The sequence below is a fragment of the Prionailurus bengalensis genome, chromosome D1, assembly GCF_016509475.1.
Source record: "Prionailurus bengalensis isolate Pbe53 chromosome D1, Fcat_Pben_1.1_paternal_pri, whole genome shotgun sequence".
Lineage (NCBI taxonomy): Eukaryota > Metazoa > Chordata > Mammalia > Carnivora > Felidae > Prionailurus > Prionailurus bengalensis.
In genome coordinates this window covers 16,864,561-16,888,239 of record NC_057346.1, presented here as the reverse complement: position 1 = coordinate 16,888,239, position 23,679 = coordinate 16,864,561, and the positions used below count along the sequence as shown (strand labels likewise).

The window sequence follows — 23,679 nt, the reverse complement described above, 5'->3', positions numbered from 1 at the left end:
CATCTCCATATCTCTTAAGCCAAACCCACAAATTCATTAGGCACACTTTCTGCCAGTGGCCACAGCACTAAATAACACTGGTCACCCTTGGTCCAAGCGGTTTCCAGCTCCCTTGCCAGTACATTCACAATTCTTATTGCCTGTCCTTCAAGCCTTCACCCATCTCCCTGTTCCGAATGCCATCTGTTCAGTGTTTTAAGGTAGCATCACACTTCTGGGCACCCATATATGTATCAGATGTCTATCATTACATAACAAACCACCTAAAACAATAACTTAAAACAACCACTATTTTGTTAAACTCATGAATTCCGTGGTTAGGGATTCAGACTTGTCTCTGTCCCACAACATCTGGGGCCTCTACTTGAAAATCTGAGCAGCTAGGTGGACAACTCAAACAGCTTTGGGGCTGAGATTATCTGGACGCTTCTTTATTTACATGTCTGGAGTCTGGGCTGAAATGACTCTGAAAGCTAAATTCACCCGGGACTGCCTACCAAAGTGTCTACACAATGCCTCCCCATGTGACAAGGGCTTCCTTACAGCAGGGCCTCAGGATACTCAGACATTTTATACCAAGGCCCTAAAAGTGAGTATTCTAGCAAACAAAGTAAAAGCTATAAGGTCTTTCAAGATGTAAATTCAAAAGTCTTTTAGCATCACTTCTGCCATATTCTATTGGCTGAAGCAGTTACATCCCCATTAAGATTCAAGAGGGGGAGACACAGACTTTACTTCTTGATGAAGCAATATCAGAATTTGAATCCAGGTTTTAGAACCAACTTAGTAGGCTTATCTGGGATGCTTTATTTCTGTTCTATGTGGCATCAGTAGGAATTACACATGCTTTTGTGATCGCACATGCTTTTATGACCATGTGGCAGTCAACTGGGGGCTACTGAGGCACCTCAGTTCTCCACACGGCTAGCTCCAACTTCCTCACATGGCAACTGAATTCCAAGAAGGCAAGTCTCAACATACAAGCATTTACCAAGCTTCTGTTTGCATCTCATTTGCTGATGGCCCATTGGCCAAAACAAGGCACATGGCCAAGCCCAGAACAAATGTGGAAGGGAATCACACAAAGGGCATGGGTACCAGGACGCATGATTCACTGGAGACTGTTAATGTAACAACCCACCACACCTGGGCAACTCCCATTCACCCTTAAAGACTCAATTCGTGTTTCTCCTCCAAGAAAGCCTCTCTGACAGACTGGGTGGTCACTTGCCCCTCCTTTGGGGTCCCACAATACTCTGTACACATCTCTACCTTTGCCTTTACCCTACTGTTTTCTAATTATCTCTATACCATTTCTGTCTCCCCCATTGGACAGCCCTTAGAAGGCAGAGATTGTGCTCTGTTGATCTTTGTAATTCCAGGGTCTAGCCCCATGCCTAGACCACTGTGCCCAGAATAATGTTATTTAATCATACATCCATGAATAATATTTTTTTGATGTTTATTCATTTTTGAAAGACAGAGAGAGACACGGTGCGAGCAAGGGAGGGGCAGATAGAGAGGGAGACACAGAAGCCGAAGCAGGCTCCAGGCTCCGAGCTGTCAGCCCAGAGCCCGACACGGGGCTCAAACCCACAAACCGTGAGATCATGACCTGAGCTGAAGTCAGACTCAACCGACTGAGCCACCCAGGTGCCCCAAAGATTTTTAAATAAATGTTGAAAATTATATCTCCATGGTGCTTTGTCCTCTTGCCCTCTTCCCTGTGTTCTAAGAGTTAACTTTCATTTTTTGTCATACTCTCCAACCAAACATGAACTTCAGAAAGTGACCTCACTTGGAGAGTTCACCTCAACTAGAGATTAGGAGAGGCCACGCAGAGTACAGCACTTGATTCCAAGATGTTTGAATTTTGGAGACCAGTCATGTTTCCAAAGAAATTTGCAGATCAACACAAAGTTACCAAATTTCCCTTCTTGCCTTTGGGCATTCAAAACACACATGCTACCTACCGCCATCACTTCAAAGAAGCAGAAAGGCATAACCTTAGAAGGAAAGCGTAGGCCTTCCCAAGGAAGGGCAAGTATGTGTGATAAGACCTCAAGTAGCCCCAAATTGGGACTCAACAGTATGTGCTGTCTTGACATCTGATAAAATTTGGACCATCTAGCCACAAGTCCTTCTTCCAGCTTGGCTCCTGCTAAGGAGTTCCCCTAGCCAATCGACCCTCTTTATCATGGGGACTAGGCATGGTTCCTGATTGTCCCCAAGCAGCAGGCTTCAGTTCCATGCCAGCCCACAGAATTAGTCAACAAGCCAACCAAATCCTCCGGCTGGAAACGGGCATCCCACCGTTTAGCCAACAAAGCCTGCCTCCCCCTGCTCCTGGCTGTTCACTCCGCTGTGCAACTCCTGTGTGCAGGGTCCTCCTCTGGGCTGTGAGCATACATGACCAATAACCTACTGTCGATCTCACCTGTCTGGTGTCAGGTGCCATGTGTTCAGCCATCTCTGGAACCCAAGGGTGAAAATCCCTCCCTCATCAACATGGTGAGGAGGCGGTGATCAGAACAAGGTGGCAACCTGATGGCTATGTTTAGAGTGTCCCACACTGTCCTCGTTACTCTTATTTCACCATGGACCAGAGAAATCAGTCTAGTAGAAGTCTGAAGTCCCACCCCAGGGCCAGTGGAGACCACTGTATGTGGAGTCAGGAGATCTAGGATACAACCAGTCCTGGAAGTGCTCCAAAGTACTTGTCGGTCCTTTGACAAATCATTATCCTCTTGGACCTGTTTCCAGCTATAAAACGATAGAACAGCTTCTGTCACCTGTGTGATTCTATAAACCCGATCTGACAAAATTGCTGAAGAAGAAGAGTGAATGGCTGGGAGTCCTATGGTCACCCTAAAGGAATATGCATTTTTAGAGGAGTTTTCACCCCGTGTGTCTCTAGCTAGAGCAACTGGAGATGATGCGAAAGTCAGTTCTAAGGAACCAATAGGGCAGCCACAGGCTGTCAGGAAATCTTGCTTTGGGTGGATTCCTCTAAACCCTTCCTGCTTTCAGCACCCTGATCCTGTCCCATTAGCAAATAGGAGGACCTCTTTTTTTCTTTTTAAGTTTATTTATTTTATAATCTTTTTCAAATGTTTATTTATTTTGAGAGAGAAACCACACACATGTGAGTGGGGAGGGACACAAAGAGAGAGACAGAGAGAGAATCTCAAGCAGGCTCTGCATTGCCAGTGCAGAGCCCAACGCGGGGCTCGATCCCATGAACCATGAGATCGTGACCTGAGCCAAAATAAGAGTCGGATGCTTAAACAACTGAACCACCCGGGTACCCAGCAAGTGGGAGTTTTTAAATCTCCCCTTCACCATCTGGTCCCATCCCTGCCCCCAGATTATCTCATTTGAACCATCAATTCCAATCAGCCAGAGATCTTGCTTTAGCAAACACACAACTGCCATACCCTCTGGAGTCCACACTCCCCTCCCCTTCCCGAGGTAAAGTGCTTGGGGACCCAGAAAGGAGGCCAGGTCCTCATAACCTCATCAAAATAGCACAGCAAAGCTTTCCATCCAACAACGCTCAGAGACTCGGCCACAGCGTGGGGAAGAGCATCCAGGGTCTCATCCAGCCAGAGCCCTGATAGCTTCTGTAGTTAAAATGCCTCTGGGTATCCCCATGTTCTGCCAAAAAAAGGAACAGTCTCCAGTCCCACCTGTGTGTGTGTGTGTGTGTGTGTGTGTGTGTGTGTGTGTATGAGAGAGAGAGAGAGAGAGAAAGAGAGAGAAGAGGGATAGGCCCCAGCCTAAAGCAACTGTGCTCTGATAGGAAAGGTCCCTGGACTGAGAATCAGAAAGCTGTTAGGCAAAAAAAGAACACAATGCAGGGAGTGACAGGGAGGAGGCCAGCCTTTCTGGCATGTAGCAGGAAGATAAACGGACAAGATGAAATGGTGGTGAAGGCTGACAGCCAGGACACCCAGGCCCTTAAAAATTATCCTACAGACAATGAGAAGCCAGACTGCCTGATCTATGGAAGAGGGATGATCTTATTAGGCCAGTGTTCTGCAGTTCCCAGACCCTGGGGAGCCTGTGAAAAGTGCAGACACAGGCAGCAGGAATACTGGACTAGGGAGACCCCAGGTGGGCAGGGACGACTGCATTTTTCATAAAATGCCCCCAGAGCTTCTGCTATTTACCACAGTGAATTACCCCTACACTGGACCATCCTCAAAGCTCCTTGCAGTTGGAAGGTTCCATCATTCTCAGTACTAGGAGGCCACCTAACCTCCCAGGGAGGCAGAGGGAAGTAAATCTCCCACTTGCTAGCCCAGGGATGACTTCCAACAGTGCTACTGCAGTAATGGAAACTGCAGCTAAGGTGCCAGGGCTGACTGCTATGAAGAAAGAGGAGAAGGGGCGGGCAGATGGCCGGGAGGCAGGGCCAGCCTACAGGATGTCCCAACCAGAATTCACAAAAAGGCCATGAAGATGCAAATCAAACAAATAAACCTTCATTGAAAAAAAATTCACCTCACCTGTGGGTGGGAGCGACAAGTCATTGGCACTGGCCACCAAAAAAGAAAAAAAAGAAAAAAAGATCCAAGGGCTTCTGGTGACTTGAAATCGACTGAGCTAGGGTGGATGCCCCAGGGAATCAAAAGCCTAGTTTCCTCCATTCCTTTCTAGCGGTCCTGTCTTCTCCCCTTCCCCCACAGTTCCACATTGTCCCGTCCCACTGGGCTGAGACACAGCAGCTGAGTGGCTCAGCACTGAGGACCGAGGGTTCCACACACAGCTCAGGTGGGCTGGTCAGCTCTCCCACTCCACGAAATAGGACTGGGAGTGGGATGGGACGAACCCCACATACCGTTGTGAGGTCAGCACAGCCAGGGATGTCATGTGCCCGGCACAATGTCTGGCAGAAACCAGTACTCCTGCCCCTGTCTGAAGACCAAGCAAGCAGTTACTCACTACGCAGGGGGCGGTGGGGGGGAGGGGTGCCTAGGATCAGGAGGACTATATGAAATCGAGAAGAACCTCCTGGCTATCTGCCCTGGGAGGTGCCAGTCCAGGAGTAGAGGGAGACTGAATGCCCCAGAGCAGAAAGCCCCCGAAAGGGTTAGGTGTTCTAGGATGGAGGAGGGAGTGGGGCAGGGCTCAGGATCAGGAAGGACCGGCAGGACGCAGTGCCTGCCTTGCTTCTGAAGAGCTGCTCCAATGTGGAAAAACACCCCGCCATCTTCCTTTGGAGAAAGCCTGGAATATTCCAACTCCAAAACTTCTCACTGGAGGCTCCAGGGAGATGGGCTTCAGCCGAAAAGGAAAGGAGGAGGCGGGAGGAGGCGTGGGCACTGACCAAAGGGGCGGGTGGCTGCCCTGCCTCCTCCACCCCTTACCCCTTGGTTTTCCCACAGGCTTCTGAAGCCTCGGCCGGTCGGAAGAAAGGGTTAAAGCCTTAAAAGGGGAGCAATCATTTCGGGGTTCTGGGGAGCGCCTAGTGTTCCTTGCGCTGCCCCACCCGGATCCCCGGGGTCCTGAACCCTCTTGTCCCTGGCCTGGCCTGCCGGCCACAGGGTGAGGTCCCCCTTCTGCGGCAGACGGCCACTCTCCCACATCTATACCAGGCTACCTCCTCCGCCCTCTGCCATCCTTCCTCGCTCCCCCCCCCCCCCGCCTCCCCACTCAGGCTCTGATTGGCCGAGTCCCGGGCCCTCCCCGCTCCTCCACTCCCACCCCGGGTGAAAACTGCGGGCGCCGGCAGGGTGCTGCAACTGGAGGCGGCGGTGCGTCCGGGGGAGGCTGCAGCGGCAGAGGACGGGAGCCCAGGTGGGAGCAGGAGCCAGGGCGGCGCCCGGGGCGCTGGGAGAGGCCCTCCCGACCCGAGGCTTCGGGAAAAGGTTCGGGGGCGCCCCGGCAGGGAGCTCCGCGGTGCTCGGGGAGGGGTCGGCTTCCCAGGCAGCGGAGAGCGGGACGCAACTGCTCGCTGCAGGCCAGGGGCCGGGCCGCACCCCGCCTTCTGCGGTAGGAGCTCCCGGGCTTTCGCCCGCTGAAGGGACGGCTGTCTGGGGCTGGGGCGCAGGAGGAGAACCTGGAGGAAGGGCGCCAAGGAGAGCCAGCCTTGGGTTCTGCTCTCCACACAGACGTCCCCAAACCGAGCTCGCCAAGGCGTGGGGTGGGGGCGGTGAAATTGCGGCGAGAGGACGGATGACCGCCGGCTGGAGGGAATCTCTGCCCTGCGACCTCGCGGAGGGCTGGGTGCGGGGCGTCAAAGGACCGGGGAACCGCAGTGCTGCGGGCGGGGACTGGAAGGCGGGCGGACGGGGGGGGAGGGGAGAACTGAGAAAGGGTGAGCGGGGGAAGGGGGACCTCAATTGGGAGAGGAGCCGAGTGAAATTCAGAAACGGAATGAGGATGGGGCTAGTCAAACGGCGGCTGGAGAGGGTGGGAGCGCAGAACTTCTCTGGGCTCTGGGCTGCAGGGACACAGAGCAGGGGAAATGAAAACATCTGTGCCTCCCCTACCGCTCGGTAACCACCCCCCTCTGGCTCTCCAGCCCTCCTCCAGCCCCAGCTCCATTTCTTCCCCGCTCTAGCCCTCTAGCCGAGGCTTCCCCTTTCCCTCCTAGATCTCAAGCTCACACCCCTCCTCCATAACTCAAATGTCTGAGTCAAAGCCAGATGCCGACCCCCTTTCTTCCCCAACGGCACCTCTCAGTTACAAGTCCGAAGGGGTACGGACTGCAGGTTCAGGCTTCGCGGGACCTCAGCCTCCCCCAGCCTCAGGGCTGAGCGCCAGGGACCCTGGGATTCGACTGGCGGTGCACCTGGGCACAGGCACCAGGGCAATCGTACCCCCCCCCCCATCCCCCGGCGCAGGCCACTCCCGTGGCCTCTCCCCAGTGAGCCCTGATGCGGACAGGCCAAGCTATCTGCCCCGTGTGGACGCCGGGATATTGGTCCAGAGTAGGCTTCGGAAAAAGACAAGGCACAGAGCCCAGGCAGGGAGTCTACTGTAGCAGGGCTCAAGAGACATGCCCAGAGGGCTGGACATTTTGGAAACATCCTGCAATCAGAGAACATATGCAATCAGAGAGCACAGTCGCTTTCCCTCACAGACATTCGGGAACACCGTTAGCTGTGTGCCAGGGACAGTCCTATCTGGAAGCACGTTAGCCACACAGTCCTTTCACAGGAAGGAAATTAATGTTTGTGGGTCACTTACTATGGAGCAGTCCTCAGTGCCAAAGGTTTATCATTTTTCCTAAACCCATCACCACGCCGTAGGTATCTAAAGCTGATTCTTTCATTCGTTCGGTATCTTTTGAGCATCTGTTATATGCCAGGAACTGTTTGGGCACTGGGGATTTTCTCCTGAACAAGAAACAGAAAGCCCCTGAATGGGGGGTTTTTTGTGGGATGGGTAGAGTGTTAGTGCCGCAAAATAAAAAGAGTTCTGGGGGTTGCACCACAATGCGAGTGAACTTAACACTGCTGAACTGGACACTTAAAAATGATTAAGGTGGTAAATGTTGTGATACGTCTACTTTGCCTTCCCGAAGGAAAAAGGAGACGGTAAAAGTCACTCACTCAAAGAGTTCAGCAGACACACACCATTATAGGGTGTGTCCACCCTCCCCCTTGCTTTCCTGGAGGGGGCAAAGCACCTAGTAGCAGTGTCACATTCACTAGTAAGTGGGAGGGGACAACCATGGAGAGCAGCTTCCATGGCTGCCGGGGCCATCATGGCAGAGGCCCTCCAGCCCGAGCAGCAAGTGTGGGCACACCTACCCCACCTCTTGGCTGATACCCATCCTATCCCACCCCCAGATCGAGGACTGAGCTCTCTGCACCATGAACCCCACCATCGGCATCGCTGTTTTGCTGACAGGTACTGGGCAAGGGGCAGGGCTGGGATTGGGATTCAAAGCATGCTGGCTTCCTTCCCTTCAGAGGAGCGAGCTTCTTCCTGCCAACCTCAGAGGGAGGAGGTGACAAAGGGAGAGAGGGCTCTTTTTCATCCCTAAATCAGCTGAGCAGCCTAGCTGATCTTCTGCCTGCTTGAGGTGGCTTTTGGAAAAGCAGTCTACTGAGTCTGCCCCACACTGAGGTGGAATCTCCAAACGGAAACCAGGAACCTACATCAGCTCCCCAAGATCTCCTGCCCCTGGAACACCCAGGACTAAAGAAGATGAGGGAGGGGGGCTGAGTCTGCAACGGGGAGGTTGAACTGGCCCTCGGGGACCTCTGGGGTGGGGAAGGGTGCCCAAAGAACAGACCCTTGTGCCCTCCCTGGCCAGGCCATTCTCTACTGTTAATGTGGGTGGGAGGCCCCCGGCTCTGCAGGGCCCCCCAACTTGGATGTGGGCACTGCCGGTGCCAGTCTTGCAGGTAGCCCGTGGGCAGAAGGTGACCAGCCTGACAGCCTGCCTGGTGGACCAGAGCCTCCGTCTGGACTGCCGCCACGAGAACTCCACCACCTCCCCCATCCAGTATGAGTTCAGCATAACCCGTGAGAAGAAGAAGCACGTGATCTTTGGCACTATGGGGGTGCCTGAGCACTCATACCGCTCCCGAACCAACTTCACCAGCAAGTACAACATCAAGGTCCTCTACTTATCCGGCTTCACCACCAAGGACGAGGGGATGTACACATGTGAACTCCAGCTCTCTGGCCAGTCTACCACCAGCTCCAGCAAGAATGTCTCTGTGCTCAGAGGTGAGGCAAGCTCCCAACAAGTCCAAGTGAGCTGGGAGAGGGAGGCTAGGGAGGAAAGGGTTGGCTAGGACAGCAAGGCAGTCCCCCTCGACTGGGCCGAAGAGGAGAGGGGCCCCAGAAACCTCTCTCCCCCTTCCCCCAACTGCTGCCTGGTGCCCTGGGGAACCACTGCCCTCTGTGTGAATAGGGAGAAAGGCTGAGGGAACGGTGAGGCAGGCAGAGTGGTGGAGCGGACACTTCCACCGTGACTGGGCAAATCACTTGGCCTCCCCAGCCCTCCTCTTCCCCACCTAGAAAACACCCATAGTTTTCTTTTGATGATGCTTAATAAAGATCTGATATGATGTTTGTCCAAGAGCTCAGGAACCTGCACATGGGAAAGACAGGTGGTTCTAGTCGAGCAGACAGGCCCTGGTTCCGGCTAAGACATCCTGACACCAGCCTCCCCAAGGGAACGTGCCCTTCTCAGGGCCTGTGCCTGCCTGAATCCTGGTGCCTCTTCTTTCCTGCCCTACCCCTCCTCCCTCTTCTCTCCCCACAGACAAACTGGTCAAGTGTGAGGGCATAAGCCTGCTGGCCCAGAACACCTCGTGGCTCTTGCTGCTTCTCCTCTCCCTGCCTCTCCTCCAGGCCATGGACTTCATCTCCCTGTGACTGGCTGGGCAGGAAGCCACAAGGCCCAGTCCAGAGACCCTACTTCTCGGAGTTGGCTGACCCCCTACCCTCAATCCCTCACACACCTTGGGGAGAAATGGGGACCCTACCCCTCACAAGGAATCCCAGTGCCGCATGCCATCGTCTACCCATTCCCCAGCCCCACTGCCGCTCACACCCTCTCCGCACGCCACTGGCTGTCTTTTTTTTTTTTTTTTTTTAACTCTTTGTTCCAGAGTTGCTTCTGTCTGGTTTATCCTTCCTTTTCTTTAGGAGTTTGTGAAAAGGGAAGCCAGGGTTGGGAATGTGATGGAGAGTGAGGGCATGGGAGGGGTAGAAGGATGGAGGGATGCCAGTCCCTGGGAGGGGGGGAGGGATCATCCTTGCCCACCAGGACCAGAGGCCCAGGAGAGACCTGGATGAGGAGGAGGATGGGATGCATCTGGGCCTAGCACATCCCCCAGCAGGCAGGGATGATGCCCGAAGAGCCCGGATGCGAGGGCACCACCAAGCATCTGGGGCCCCTCGCAAGAGGAGAGAAGGAACATCTCCAGGAGCAGCCTCTGCCACAGCAAGAAGCCGTCCACATACGGGAAGCAGTTCCACATAGGGAACTGCCGAGGTTCCCTAGGGGCCTCAGGCCTGGTGCGGCCCCGTGAAAAAGCAGATTCTGCCTGGGACCAATGTACTGGCGGGTTAGAGAGGGGGTAGAAGAGAGGGTCCATCAGCCCTCTCTGCCTGATGAAACTAAAACCGAGAGCCTGCTGTCCCTCACCACCTCAAGCAGCCGTTGAGAGGGTGGCAGAGGACAAGCCTCCTCCCAGCCTGGCCCAAGCTCCTAAGAGCTTCCAGAACTCTGGGCCGCAGGCAGTAAGTCAGGCCAGGTAGAGTCCCAGAGCGGAGCAGACTTTGGCCCGCGTTTGGGAGGCTCTTCCTTCCCTCCCCCGACAGCGCCAGCCCCTTCTGGCCGGTGGCCAAGCCTTGAGACGGCCCTCTGCCCCACAGGCCCGTCCTCTCGGGGACCTGGGGGGCAAGGGCGTCTGAGGCAGCCCATGGAGTGAGACCCGTGAGCGGGACATGCCTCGAGAGATGGCTTTTCCCAACACCCAGCTCCCCAGCCGGCAGCTGTGCCCCGTCCTGTGACTGTGTGTAGTGCCACCACAGCTTATGGTATCTCATTGAGGAAAAAGAAAAGTGTACAATAAAACCAAGCCTCTGGAATCTGTCTTCTAGCCTTTCTCTGCTTTGCTCCCTCCACCTCTCCCCAGGCCCGCTCCCCTAAGAGTCAATGAGTAGAATGTGAACATCAGTGGCCATCCTCGCGCTGGGAGCGACAACAGGATCACGAGGTGGTTCCGGGTTCCCCCAGAGAGCCTTCCCGGCTTTGCCCCGGGAAATTTGGGGGAAGGCGGTGGTGACCATCCAGGGGCTTATTCGTTTCGTATTCCCCTCGGTGGAGGCTGATTCTAAGCCTTTACTTAAAGGCCCGGGATCTAAATTCATGCCCCAGGCTCCCACTCTTCCTGACACCTCCCGTCGACGCCTGTGCCTTGCCAGTGGCCCCGTGCAGTGACCGTGCCAAAAGGTGGCAAGAGAAGCCTGCGAGTTGGGAGAGGGATCCGCCTGTGCATCACCAACCATGAGGCCCACATCACTCAGCATGGTGCAGCCAGCCTGGGGTCTCCAGAGGACGCCAGTGGACACAGGCGCCTCTTGTTCAGTCCTGCTGGGAGCTTTGAGCGCCACGCCAAGAAAATAAAAAGAGCCTTTGTGGGGGAAGGGAGTTTGAATGCCACCCGTGGGGTGGTAAGAGTTAAAATTGGAAGGGCTTTCTGGAAGGAACTGAGGAGCCAGGTGTGAAGCCTCAACTGTCACAACACCGCAAGCCCCTGGCACCTGTGTAAAGCCTCCTATGTGGCCTTTGTCACACTCCGGAGCAGCTCCCCTGGAGTTTAGCAGCCACACTAGGCAGAGGGTCCTGGGGAGATGGTGCTGCCCCCTGCAGCCACGCTTGGGGGAGGAGAGCCTGAGGCCTGCAGTGGGTGAGGCTAGCTTAAGAAGCCACAGAGGCCATCAGAGAACCAGGGGCTCTAGGAAGGCAGGAAAAGAGAAGAGAGGAACAGGCGGGCCGAAAAGGGAACCCTACAACTTAAAGCCTGGGCCGTCAGGCCTCACAACGTAAGCCAACCCAGAAAGACCATGCCGTGGGCTGGGGGAGATCTGGGCCCTCAGAGGCAGGCCACAACGGCCATCAGGTCGTCTCTGGGCAAGTCAGAAGGTCTTGAGGAGGCTGCGGGATGTCCACCGTGACATGGCTAATTATAAAGAGGGCGGGGCCTGCCCTGGTTCCTGCCCACATGCCCCAGACCCCAGCCCACCAACCTCCTCCCTACTTCTCCTCACCCCTCTCCCATGTCCCCCTCAGCCATGTCAGTCCCTACCTTGGGATCTGGATTCTTCTTGCTCAACAGCAACAGAAGCTCCTTTCCACACACACCCATTTCCGACTAGATCATCCACTGAGACAGAGGACTAGCTGCACAGGGCACAGTGTAAAGGTCTCTCCAACATCTAGCAACTCCCTCGGGACGGGCAAGGAGGCTACCATGAGGAGACGCAGGGACTTTGACTGGTCAACCAATAAATCTACACGGCGTCCAGGGTACCTGTGACCTGCATCCTCCAGCCTCCTCAGCGTGACCCCGATCCCCTCCCTGTGTTTGCAGCTTCCGGGCTGCAAAGAGCACGTCTGTCTTTGCACGAGAAAGCAGCCATCTCAGGTTAAGGGGAAATGTTGGAGCTGGAGCCCTTCAGAGTCCTGGAGAAGTGTGGGGGCCATCAGCTCTCTTCCACACAGCCCAGGACAGAGGTGGATTGCCTTCCTGCCCAGGGCCCTTAGCCTCAGGGAGGTTCATGTCCTGTGAAGACTCACAGGAGGCATCCGTGCCTGGCAGAGGAACGCCTGAAGCCAGGGGAAGGTATGGGAAGTGGACACGTGGTGTAGGGGGCAACGTGGGACCACAGGAGGGTTCCAGGGAGGCCAGGCTCGGCTCCACACCCAGAAGGGGCCCTGGATGGCTGGAGCTGCCCAGCAGCAGAGGTGGGAAGTGCCCAGCAGTGGGCATGGTCAGTGGAGGTCACCTGCCCAGTCTGCAGTAAAGCAGTTTCCTGAATTAGGTCAGAACCTGGACTCGATGACCCTGGTCACTTCACTCTTTAATGCCTCACTTCTCTAATATTCAAAATAAGATGGTTCGGCTGGAATCATTTATTTGTAGAACAAACATTAAGGACCTGGCTCTGTGCCTAAAAGACACAGCCCCTGACTGAGGGAATCTGCAGTCCAGGAAGAAGAAATTGATCTCAGTGCAGTGATCAGTGCCATGAGGCAGGGAAGCTGTGGCAGACATTGCTGGGTATTCCCCCTCCTTTCTCAGCAGTAGGACCCACAAATTAGAAATGGAACATGTGGTCCAGAATGAAGACTGCATTTCCCAGCTCCCTTGCAGCAAGATGTGCCTACGCGGCTAAGTTCTTTCCGATGGGACGTGAGGGCAAAAGGACGTGTGCTTCCTATGAAGTGCTCTTAAAGGAAAAACACATGCCTTTCTGCCCCATTTACCTTTATGCTGGCTGGAATGTGGACTTGATGGCTGGAACTAGAGCAGCCATCTCGGACTATGAGATAGAAGCTGTGTGTTACAAATGACGAAGCACAAGATAGCAGCCTCTGTTCCTAGTGATGGTACTTCGTGGTAGCAGCTGTGGACTACCGACTTTGTGCTACTGTTATTTGGAGTTTCCTGCCTTCGCAACTAAACCTAAACGTACCTGAAAAAGAAGCCACTGGGGCTCCTGGGTGGCTCAGTGAGTTAAGTGTCCAACTCTTGATTTGGGCTCAGGTTATGATCTCACGGTTCAGTTCGTGAGATCGAGCCCCATTCGGGTTCTACACTGGCAGCACAGAGCCTGATTGGTATTCTCTCTCCCTCTCTCTGCCCCTTCCCCACTCATGAGCACATGTGCACACTCTCTCTCAAATTAATTAACTTAATAAATAAATAAATAAATAAATAAATAAATAAATAAAATAAAAATAAAAGTAAGCCATTATTTAATCCTACTGAACTACACACTTAAAAATGGTTAAGACAATAAATGTTATATGTGTTTTTTACCACAATAGGACAAAAAAAAAAAAAAAGAAGAAGAAACCAAAGTCAAATTCAGAGAGACAGAAAGTTGTATGGGTGGTTACCAGGGGCTGGAGGAGGTTGAGAAATGGGGGGATGGGGAGTTAGTCTCTAATGGGTACAGAGTTTCAGTTTTGCAAAATGGAAAACATTCTAGAGATGGACGGTAGTCATGGAGACACAATACGGACATACTTCATTAACACCACCGGACCACACCCTTAAAGACGGCCGAAATGGTAAATTTTATGTTATATGTATTTTACCACAGTTTTTAAAAAGCAGCAGCAGCCTAGGCACAAGGGAACTTTCTGGAAGTTTCAGTATACTGAACATGGGTGAATTTCATTAAATGAAAATCAGTCCTCCATAAAGTGCTATGGGAATATAGAGGCAGGGCCCTTTGCCAGAGAAGGAGTCATGAGTAGGAGTTAGCACAAAAAGCAGGTTCTACTATGTTATAAGGTGATTACAAAGAAAGAAATATTATTTTATTGCTTCTATATCCTGAAAAACATGGGAAGAGGGATGGGAAGCCTTTGTGGATTCAGTCCAAGGACAGGCCTTAGCCTCTCTCCAGGGGAGCTCACCACTGCTGGCTGATATAACAGCTCTCTGAACACACAAGCCCATCATCAGGGTCCCTGACCCAGGCAATCCTCACCCCCAGAGTCGCTAAGTGCACACTGCATGCCGGGGAGTAATTCCCCGGGCAGGGTGACGAGCACAGAGTAGTGAATGATACAGACAGGTTCCCACCCCACAAAAATGCTCTCACACAGAACATGGACATCAAGCAAGTAAACCAGTGACTAAGTCTGATGAGTATAGATTGGGATCATCTACACACGAGAAGCGATAAGAGAACACTTTACTCAGGATGGCCAGGGAAAGTCTAGGGAGAGGGCCCTTGGGCTGAGTCCTGGAAGAGAAGCTGGCCTTTTCAAGAGCAGCAGGCAGCGCACGCAGGCAGAGGGACAGTAAAGGCGCACTCGCTCAAGGTGCTCAGGCAAGGGATGTCACTGCAGAGGCAGACGAGAGCCAGGTCCCATGGAGCCTTGCAGGTCACGGTGAAAAGGGTGAATCTTATTCTAAGGGCAACAGACAACAACAGTAGAAGCAAAAAATCGGGAGGATATTGCATTAACCCTCGGAAGACACTACAACAGTTTGGGCAAAAACCACAGCAGCAAAAGTGGTGCCTTTCAGGTACACACAAAATTAAAAGTGAGAGGCTTGGTGAAAGCTGAATAAGGTCTGTGGATTTTACCAATATCTGTTTCCCGTTTCGATATTGTACTATAGCTGTGTAAGATGTTACCAGTGGGAAAACTGGGTGAAGGGTACACAGGCCCTCTTTATGGTATTTCTGCAACTTCCCGTAAATCTATAATGTCTTTAATTATTTTAAGTTTATTTATTTATCTTGAGAGAGACAGAGCAGGTGGGGCTGGGGTAGAGAAAGAGGGAGACAGAATCCAAGCAGGCTCCACACTGTCAGCACAGACCCCGATGCAGGGCTCGAACCCACGAAACCATGAGATCATGACCTGAGCCGAAACCAAGTGTCAGACGCTTACCCGACTGAGCCACCCAGGTGCCCCTATATTAATTATTTTAAAATAAATTATTTTTTAATTTTTTCTAATGCTTATTTAATTTTGAGAGAGAGACGGACAGACAGAGCATGAGCAGGGGAGGGGCAGAGAGAGAGGGAGTCACGGAATCCGAAGCAGGCTCCGGGCTCTGAGCTGTCAGCACAGAGCCCGACGTGGGTCTCAAACACACACACTGTGAGATCATGACCTGAGCCGAAGTCGGACGCTTAACCAACTTAGCCACCCAGGTGCCCCTAAAATAAGTTTTTTTTTAATTCTCAACAAGAACCACACACACAAAAAAGATGGCAAGTATTAATTCCAGAGGGAAGAAAAATCGAATTCTAATCATAGCATATAACATGGCTTAGCTGTAAAGAATACTTACGTAGTCATACGAATATAAACACTAAACTGTGATGAATGAACACTTAAACTTTAACCAAAAGTAGTGAGGACACTATACTGGACATGCAAAAAGGGTAAGCGTGTTTGGTGGGGGAGTAAATAGGCATATAAGAAAGCTAACCTCATTTCCACAGGTGAAAGAAAACGGGTATTACTTCAAACTGAAAAATCAGGAAATAGCTATCGATGCGAGAAATTCCCAAATACAGATGTAAATAGCAGGAAAAAACTAGCCAAAACAGTGGGGAGTGGTTGCTTGGGGAAATGAGCATTTGGGATGGGGTCACACACTGCTTGTACATGACAAACCTAGTAATGTAATATGTCTTCTCTATAAATAGATCAGTTCGCTAAGCAATAAAAATTAAGCATATTTAAAGAAATATGTTAAGGCCTGCTCCCAAAGAACAGCGAGGACTTGCTAACTAGTGGTTTGGATGGAAGTGGAGGTGCTGAAAGGAAAGAAGAAAGAATCCCAGATGACCCCTAGGTTTTTGCCTGACCAATGAATGGATGCCATGTGTTAAGACAGAAAAGGCTGGGGGAGCGCTAGGATAGAGAAGTAGATATGTTAAATCTACGCTGCCCATCAGACATCCAAATAGAAGTAACAAGAAGACAGCTGGATAGCCCAGTTCTGAGCACAGGGGAGAAGTCGGGGTTAGAAATAAAACTTGGTAGGGGTGCCTGCGCGGCTCAGTCAGTTGAACTTCTGACTACGGCTCAGGTCATGACCTCACGGTGCACGAGTTCGAGCCCCGTGTCCGGCTCTGTGCTGACAGCTCAGAGCCTGGAGCCTGCTTGGGATTTTGTGTCTCCCTCTCTCTCTGCCCCCACACCACCCCCCCACTCACGCTCTGTCTCTGTCCCTCTCTCTCTCTCTCTCTCTCTCCCTCCCTCTCGAAAATAAACATTAAAAAAATTTTTTAAGTTTATTTATTTTTGAGAGAGACAGAGTGAGTGGGGGAGGGGCAGAGAGAGAGGCAGAGAGAGAGAATCCCAAGCAGGCTCTGCACTGTCAGCACAGAGCCCGACGTGGGGCTCGAACTCACACACTGTGAGATCATCACCTGAGCCAAAACCAAGAGTCAGACGCTTAACCGACTGAGCCACCCAGGTGTCCCTAAAACAAATGTTTAATAAAAAAAGAAATAAAACTTGGTAGACATCAGCATTTGGGTGGCAGGCACCGACCATGGGACAAAAAAGATCATGCAGGAAGGCAAAGAGAAATAATCAAGCCCAGGCCTAGAATCTGAGATGATCGAAGATTTAGAGTTTTAGGGGGAAGCAAAGGATATCAAACAGGAGCTAGAGAGGGAAGAGGAAAGCCAGGGGTCTGTGGAGTCAAAAAAGGGAAAGTTTCGAAAAAGAACAATCAACTAGATCAACTGCTGTTAAGAAGTAAGATGACTAAATAAAAACTAAGGGAAGAAGAAGCAGGAGGAGGAAGAGGAGAGAGAAGAAGAAGGGGAGGGGGAGGAGGAGGAGAAGAGAGAGAGGAAGCGGGGGGAGGAGAAGAGAGAAGGACGACAAAAGGAGGAGGAGGAAGTCAAGTAAGATGGAGAGACCAAGTTGTTGGTGACTACGGTAGCTAGCCTCCAAGGATGGCCCCCTAAATAAACCATGCCCCTGCATAATCCCTTCCCCTTGAAGCTGGGATGGCCCTGTGTTTTGCTTATGACCAATAGCATATGGTAGAAGTCACACTGCACGACTTCCAAGGCCAGATCATAAGAGTATTTGCAGCTTCCACCTTGTTCTCCAGGAATTCTCACTCCTGGGACGCTCCCTCTTGGAAGTGTCCCAGCTGCCGTTCTGAGCGCCTAAGTCAAATAACTGGCCGTGTGTAGGCACTCCAGTCCCCAGACCCAGCTAAGCTCCCAGCCAAGAGCCACCACCAACTGCCAGTCGTGTCCGTGTGCTGCCTTGGACGTCCAACTCAGCAGATCCTTTGGATGACTCCAGGCCCAGCTGCTACTGACCACATCCTCGTGAGAAAGAAATTTCAAGAGACAACTTCCCAGCTGAGCCCATCAACCATAGCAGGATGGGATACATTAATAAATTGTTTAAAGCCACTGAATTTCGAAGTGGTTTGTGATGCAGCCATCGATAACCAGCCAGTGGCTTTAACAAGAGCAGCATAATGGGGTTCTGGTAACAGAAGCCAGACTACAGTGGTGAGTGAGGGTAAGTGGGAGAATGCAGGCTTCTCTCTCAGGAAGTCTGGCCATGACTGGGTGTGGGAGGTGGGGAGGTGTGTGAACCCGAAGTCGGGAGGGCCAGGGGTTTTCATACAAGCAGCAAGGTCATCAGCTGAATGAGAAGATGAGGGGATGGACAGAAGATGAGACAGATTTGAGGAGAGTAGATAATATAAAATAGTCCTATCAAAAAGTGGGACCGGTGGAAGAATTCTAAAAACGGTCTCTGAAGATTCCCTACCTCCTAATCCCTGGAGTCCATACGTGAAGTAAGATGTCATCCCCATGATTATGTTATGTTATGTGGCACAGTTGATCTTAAGGGAGGGAGATTATCCATGTAGGCCTAACAAAATCACATGAGCCCTTAAAAAGCAGAGAATGTTCTCTGGCTAGTGGCAGAAGAGAAAGAGAGGAAGCCAGAAAAAGCACATGGGAGATTCGACATGCCATGCTGGCCACTTGAGAAGGAATGTGGGCAGCCTCTGGGAGCAGACAGCCCATCCCAACTAGCCGCCAGGGAAGAAACAAAGCCCCCTCTCCCCACCTGCGGCCATAAGGATTCGGATTCTGCCAACAGCCTAAATGAGTTTGGAAGTGGATTCTTACCCTGAGCCTCCAGCTAAGAGCCAGCCTGGCCAACATCTTTTTTTTTTTTTTTAACTTTTTTTATTTATTATTGAGAGACAGAGAGACACAGAGCATGAGCAGGGGAGAGGCAGAGACAGGAGGAGACACAGAATCCGAAGCAGGCCCCAGGCTCCGAGCTGTCGGCACAGAGCCCGATGCGGGGCTCGAACTCACAAACTGCAAGATCATGACCTGAGCGGAAGTCGGATGCTCAACCGACTGAGCCACCCAGGCACCCCAGCCTGGCCAACATCTTAATTTTGGCCTCATAAGACCCTGGCCAAAGAACCAGCAAATCCCACCAGGACTTCTGACCTACAGACCGTGTTGTTTTGAGCCACTAAGTTTCTGGACATGAGCCCTGACACAGTCAGGACGCTGCCCTCTCTTGCTGCAGGGCATTCTGGGGGAGCTCCACCCCTCACATGGGGGTGACTCAGCCTCTTAGCGCCTCTGTGTTCTCTCATGACGACAGCCATCATCATAGCTCTGGGCTCAGGCTTCGGGACTTAACGTCTTTATAGTTTCCTGCCATCTAGACCTGAGCTGTCCAACATGATAGCCACTAGTCTCGGGTGGCTCCTCAAATGTAAGGTTAAAGGAATCACAGTTAAACAAATTCAATGTTCAGGGGTGTCTGGGTGGCTCGGTCGGCGAAGTGTCCGACTCTTGATTTCAGCTCAGGTCACGATCTCACGGTTTGTGAGATCGAGCCCCACGTCGGGCTTTGCCCTGTCAGCTTAGGATTCTCTCTCTCCCACTCCCACTGCCCCTCCCCTGCTAGCTCTCTCTCTCTCTCTGTCAAAATACATAAATAAGCATTAAAAAAAAAATGTCCATGTTTGCCCGCTGGCAAACAGGCCTATAGGATGCTCACAGTCCACCCAGTTCCTTCTCACCTCTATCACCTCCTGTCCTCCCTAGTGCCCTTTGTCTTGCTCCTCGGTTCCTATAAACACCTGCTGGACCACAACCCAGCGAAAGTGTTCTACACAGAGCACTCAAAACTCAAAGAAATGCCTCTCTCCCCATTGCCTTATAAAAAGCAAGAGGTGAGGAGCACCTGGGTGGCTCAGTCCAGTGAGCGTCTAACTCCTGATTTCAGCTCAGGTCACGATCTCACAGTTTGTGAGTTCGAGCCCCGCGTCAGGCTCTGAGCTGACAAGCAGAGCCTGCTTGGGATTCTCTCTCCGTCTCTCTCTCTCCCTCTGTCTCTCTCTCTCTCTCAAAAATAAAATAAAAATAAACATTTAAAAAGCAAGAGATAAGAACACAATTCCCATTCCACCAGATTTAACATTCCTCTCAGCTCAGTGATGGATACTTGCTTTACACTTAGGAAACGAAAAGCCCTTTGTATGTAGTGATTTTCCCAAAGCAAAGAATCAGTCGGCCCCAAGATAAATTGAAGCCCCTCTCTCTCTAGAAACTGAAAACTGCTTGAAACTTTTAAATGATGGCTTTTCCTGTATCTCCCTACCAAGGTGCCAAAAATCATAGAGTCCAATGTCAGGCAGACCCCCCCCCCGCCTTATAGAAGTCTCCCCAAAGCTGACGTGAAGACCATGAAGGAGCAGGGCGGCGGGGGGGGGGGGGGGGGGGGGTAAGGGAGGGGGACCCAGCCAACTAGAAGACCTAAAGCCAGGAAGGCACTGGATGTTTGGAGAAGGACACTGGCATGAGGAGAACCCCAACTATATAGCACATACATCAAAAGAAACTAGATTTACCACACTCTTGCGGAAAGTGCAAGGCAATCCTAAAAAAGGTGATCTCACTCAGGGACGATAGTGTGCGCGTTACTGCTAATTGAAGTTCTGTAAAATGCTACTGACACTTCCTTTATTTAGTGTAATAAACTTTTTTAAGTGTATTTATCTTGAGAGAGAGAGACAGAACACGAGCAGGGGAGGGGCAGAGAGAGAGAGGGACAGAGAGGAATCCCAAGCACGCTCTGCACTCCACTCTGAGCCCAACTCAGGGCTCAATACCATGATCATGATGAGATCATGGTCTGAGCTGAAACCAAGAGTCAGATGTTTAACCATCTGAGCCACCCAGGCACCCCTAGTGTGCTAAATTTTTAGTGTTAGATATTAATGAACTTAAAACACGTATCAGGCATTTCATAACTCACTCAGTCTTCCTAATTTTACTTTTCATCAAGGGTCTTCAAATGCAAAACCTCCTATCATTTCAGCAACTCCACTGTCAATGGCTGGGGAGGAATATATTGCCCGAACTAAGAGAAACAGAATAAAACTCCAAAAGAAAACAGAAGCAATAGACATAGAAGGGGGGAAATCTAGGGGAGCAAAAGACAGAAAATCAAAAAGATCCAACCCCAGCAGATGTAGGAAACATGGTGAGATAATATTCCTAAACAGTATTTTCGCTCGCTTCCCTTTCTCCGCATAGTCCCACTTTAAGCAGCCAAGTTTTTGTGCTTATGCCTCAGTAAAGGGATGAGACAGCAAAAACCAGGGGGGAAAAAAATTCCAGCTTTTGGATTTGAGTTGCCTAGGCCCTTAATAAAACAGAAAGGACTCAAAACCTATACAAAAGATGCAGAGAAAAGATCTTGGGTAAGGCCAGACTCCCACTGGCGTTACCCCCAGCCAGAGGGAAGAGATAAGGGAACAGATGGTGGGTTCTGTCCTCAGACACCTTAGACAGCAAAACCCCCAAGCAGGTTCTGAGATCTGATATCAGTATGCTTCCATCCCAACATCCTGGGTAGAGCCTCAGAAAGGAGACACAGTCCCAGAAAGAGGAAATGCCTGCAGAGTGTAACCTACTTTGGAGGCAGCTAGAACCCTGGTCAGTGTCACACTCTCTCTTGCTACCCCAAGAATGATTCCCATGTATCCAAGAGTGACCCAGAAGTAGCATAAAGACACCAGACCTAAAGAGGCCAGGCAAGCAGGAACCAGGCAGCAGACATCTAAGTGGACACTTGTCCGGCCATTTAATAACAAGGCCCACTTCCTCTAGTGCTCTGGCAAATATATATATGGGACATTCTTCAGAAACTCAGGCAATCCTTGGAGAAAGGAGGGGAAATTCCATCACTGTCTGAAACTAAGTGTCCACCACTCCAAACAGAAATGTAGGTATATTACAGGGGCGCCTGGGTGGCTCAGTTGGTTAAGTGTTGGACTCTTGATTTCAAGAGATCGAGCCCCGCGTTTTTGCGCTCTGGGCTGGGCCTGAAGCCTGCTTAAGATTTTCTCTCCCTCTGCCCCTCCCGTGCTCTCTCTTTCTCTTCTCTTTCTCCTGGGAAGGGAAGGGAAGGGAAGGGAAGGGAAGGGAAGGGAAGGGAAGGGAAGGGAAGGGAAGGGAAGGGGAAAAAATGTAGGGTTAGGGAAGGGAAGGGAAGGGAAGGGAAGGGAAGGGAAGGGAAGGGAAGGGAAGGGAAGGGAAGGGAAGGGAAGGGGAAAAAATGTAGGTATATTACAGAAAAACAATGTTATGTTTCCTGCATCTTTGAGTTTGTGGACTAAAATAATCCCTCTGTAAGAATTAAAGGAGGGGAGGGGCACCTGGGTGGCTCAGTCGGTTAAGCGTCCAACTTTGGACGTGATGGACTTTGGTCATGATCTCACAGTTCGAGTCAGGCTCTGTGCTGACTGCTGGGAGCATGCAGCCTGCTTTGAATTCTGTGCCTCTCTCTCTCTCTCTCTCTCTCTCTCTCTCTCTCTCTCTCTCTGCTCCTCCCCCACTCATGCTCTGTCTCTCTCTCTCAAAAATAAATAAATGTTAAAAAAAAATTTTTTTAAGAATTAATTGAGGGGAGAAGTTGGAAACCAGCAAATTCTGAGCAGGAAATTGAATGAACGATCATGCCATTCACAGATGTAGGCAATAAAGGAATGGGAACAAACTGAGTGAAGAACGATGAGTTTAAGGCTTCGACATGTTGAGGGTGAGATGGTGATGGGGTGTCCAAGGGCATGTCAGGAGGCAGACAGATAATCATGACTGGTGCTGAAACTACAGGTTTTGGCGTCATCAGTCCGTACAAGGAGCAGGTGATGAATGAGTAGCAGATCAGAGCGATCTTCTCACGTGCTGCCTATAGGTCAGGCATTGCTGTAATGGCTTTTTCATGCATATTAACTCATTTAATCCTCAAGTCAACTCTACAGGGCGGGTACTACTACCAGCCTCATTTGTTTACACGTGAAGAAACAGATAGGAACGCTGCAGGCCTCGGAGCTAGTAACCAGAGGAATCAGAAGTCATCCCAGAAAATCTACAATCTGCACACAGAACAACCACCATGCTATAAGGGCTACTAGAAACAAAGAGGAGGAAGAAACTGTCAGGAGGAAAACCAAAAAAGCCTTATATGATACAACCTAAAGGAGAAGAGAGCTCCAAGGAGGAAATGGTGAAAGGGACCAAATTTGCAAGAGGTCCAGGAATTGGTTATAACTAAACAGGCAACTGGGATTGCACATAGGAGATCTTAGTGCCCAGGTTGGGTAGGTTTCCTGATCTCGAGGTTGGTGGAACTGAGCCATGAGTCAGGTTCTGCACTGACGGCACAGAGCCTGCTTGGGATTCTCTCTCTCTCTCTCTCTCTCTCTCTCTCTCTCTGCCCCTCCCCTGCTCATTCTCTCTCTCTCTCTCTGTCTCAAAATCAATAATAAAAATAAAAATTTTTCTTGACCTCACTTCTTTTACTTCCCACCCACCTTCCTTTACCACAAAACTCCTCCAAAGAGTTTTCTACACTGTACCCCATCCTTCTCTTCGTACCCTTCCTTGAGCCCACCCACAGACTTTCACCCCACCACGACACCAAAACTGTTCTTGTCCAGGTCATCAGGAGCCTTCTAAGTCATTTCCCAGACGTGGGTTACTTAATCCATCAGCAGCATTTGACACGAACGATCTTTCTCTACTCCTTGGTAAATCTCCTTTCTTGGCTTACAACATAGCACCCATCTCTCGGATTCTTTCCTTCTCTCCTTCACTAGCCACTCCTAAGTCTCTGACGGCTCCTACTCGTTTCTAAAACCATTTAATGTTGGAGAGCTCCAGGAATCGGTCCTTGCACATCTCTTCTATTTCTATTTGCTCCCTCAGTGACCTCCCCTAATCTTACGGCTTTAAACAACAGCCATATGCTGACAGCTCTCAATTCTATATGGCAACCCAGACCCTGCCAAACTTGCACATCCAGCCACTTTCTTGACATCTTGACACGCCTAGCAGACATCTCAAACTTGACATTATTAAACCAAGCTCCTGCCCTCCTCCTCCCCACCTTCTCAGTGAATGTTCAAGCCA

The 23,679-nt window shown here is 51.1% G+C and overlaps 1 protein-coding gene across 3 annotated transcripts; it reads left to right on the top strand.

The window, feature by feature from the left end:
- The first annotated feature begins 5,676 nt into the window (after positions 1 to 5,676).
- THY1 (Thy-1 cell surface antigen) lies at positions 5,677 to 10,566 on the top strand. 3 transcript variants are annotated; one of them, XM_043579627.1, is made up of 4 exons: positions 5,677 to 5,802; positions 7,803 to 7,863; positions 8,356 to 8,691; positions 9,233 to 10,566. In XM_043579627.1, exons 2-4 carry the CDS (start codon positions 7,827 to 7,829, stop codon positions 9,343 to 9,345), a joined length of 486 nt encoding a protein of 161 aa, XP_043435562.1. In that variant the 5' UTR covers positions 5,677 to 5,802; positions 7,803 to 7,826; the 3' UTR covers positions 9,346 to 10,566. The 3 variants fall into 3 exon arrangements, with proteins under 3 accessions (XP_043435562.1, XP_043435563.1, XP_043435565.1); XM_043579628.1 differs by having other exon boundaries at positions 5,723 to 5,873; XM_043579630.1 differs by lacking the exon at positions 5,677 to 5,802 and adding an exon at positions 5,974 to 5,997.
- The last annotated feature ends 13,113 nt before the right edge of the window (positions 10,567 to 23,679 follow it).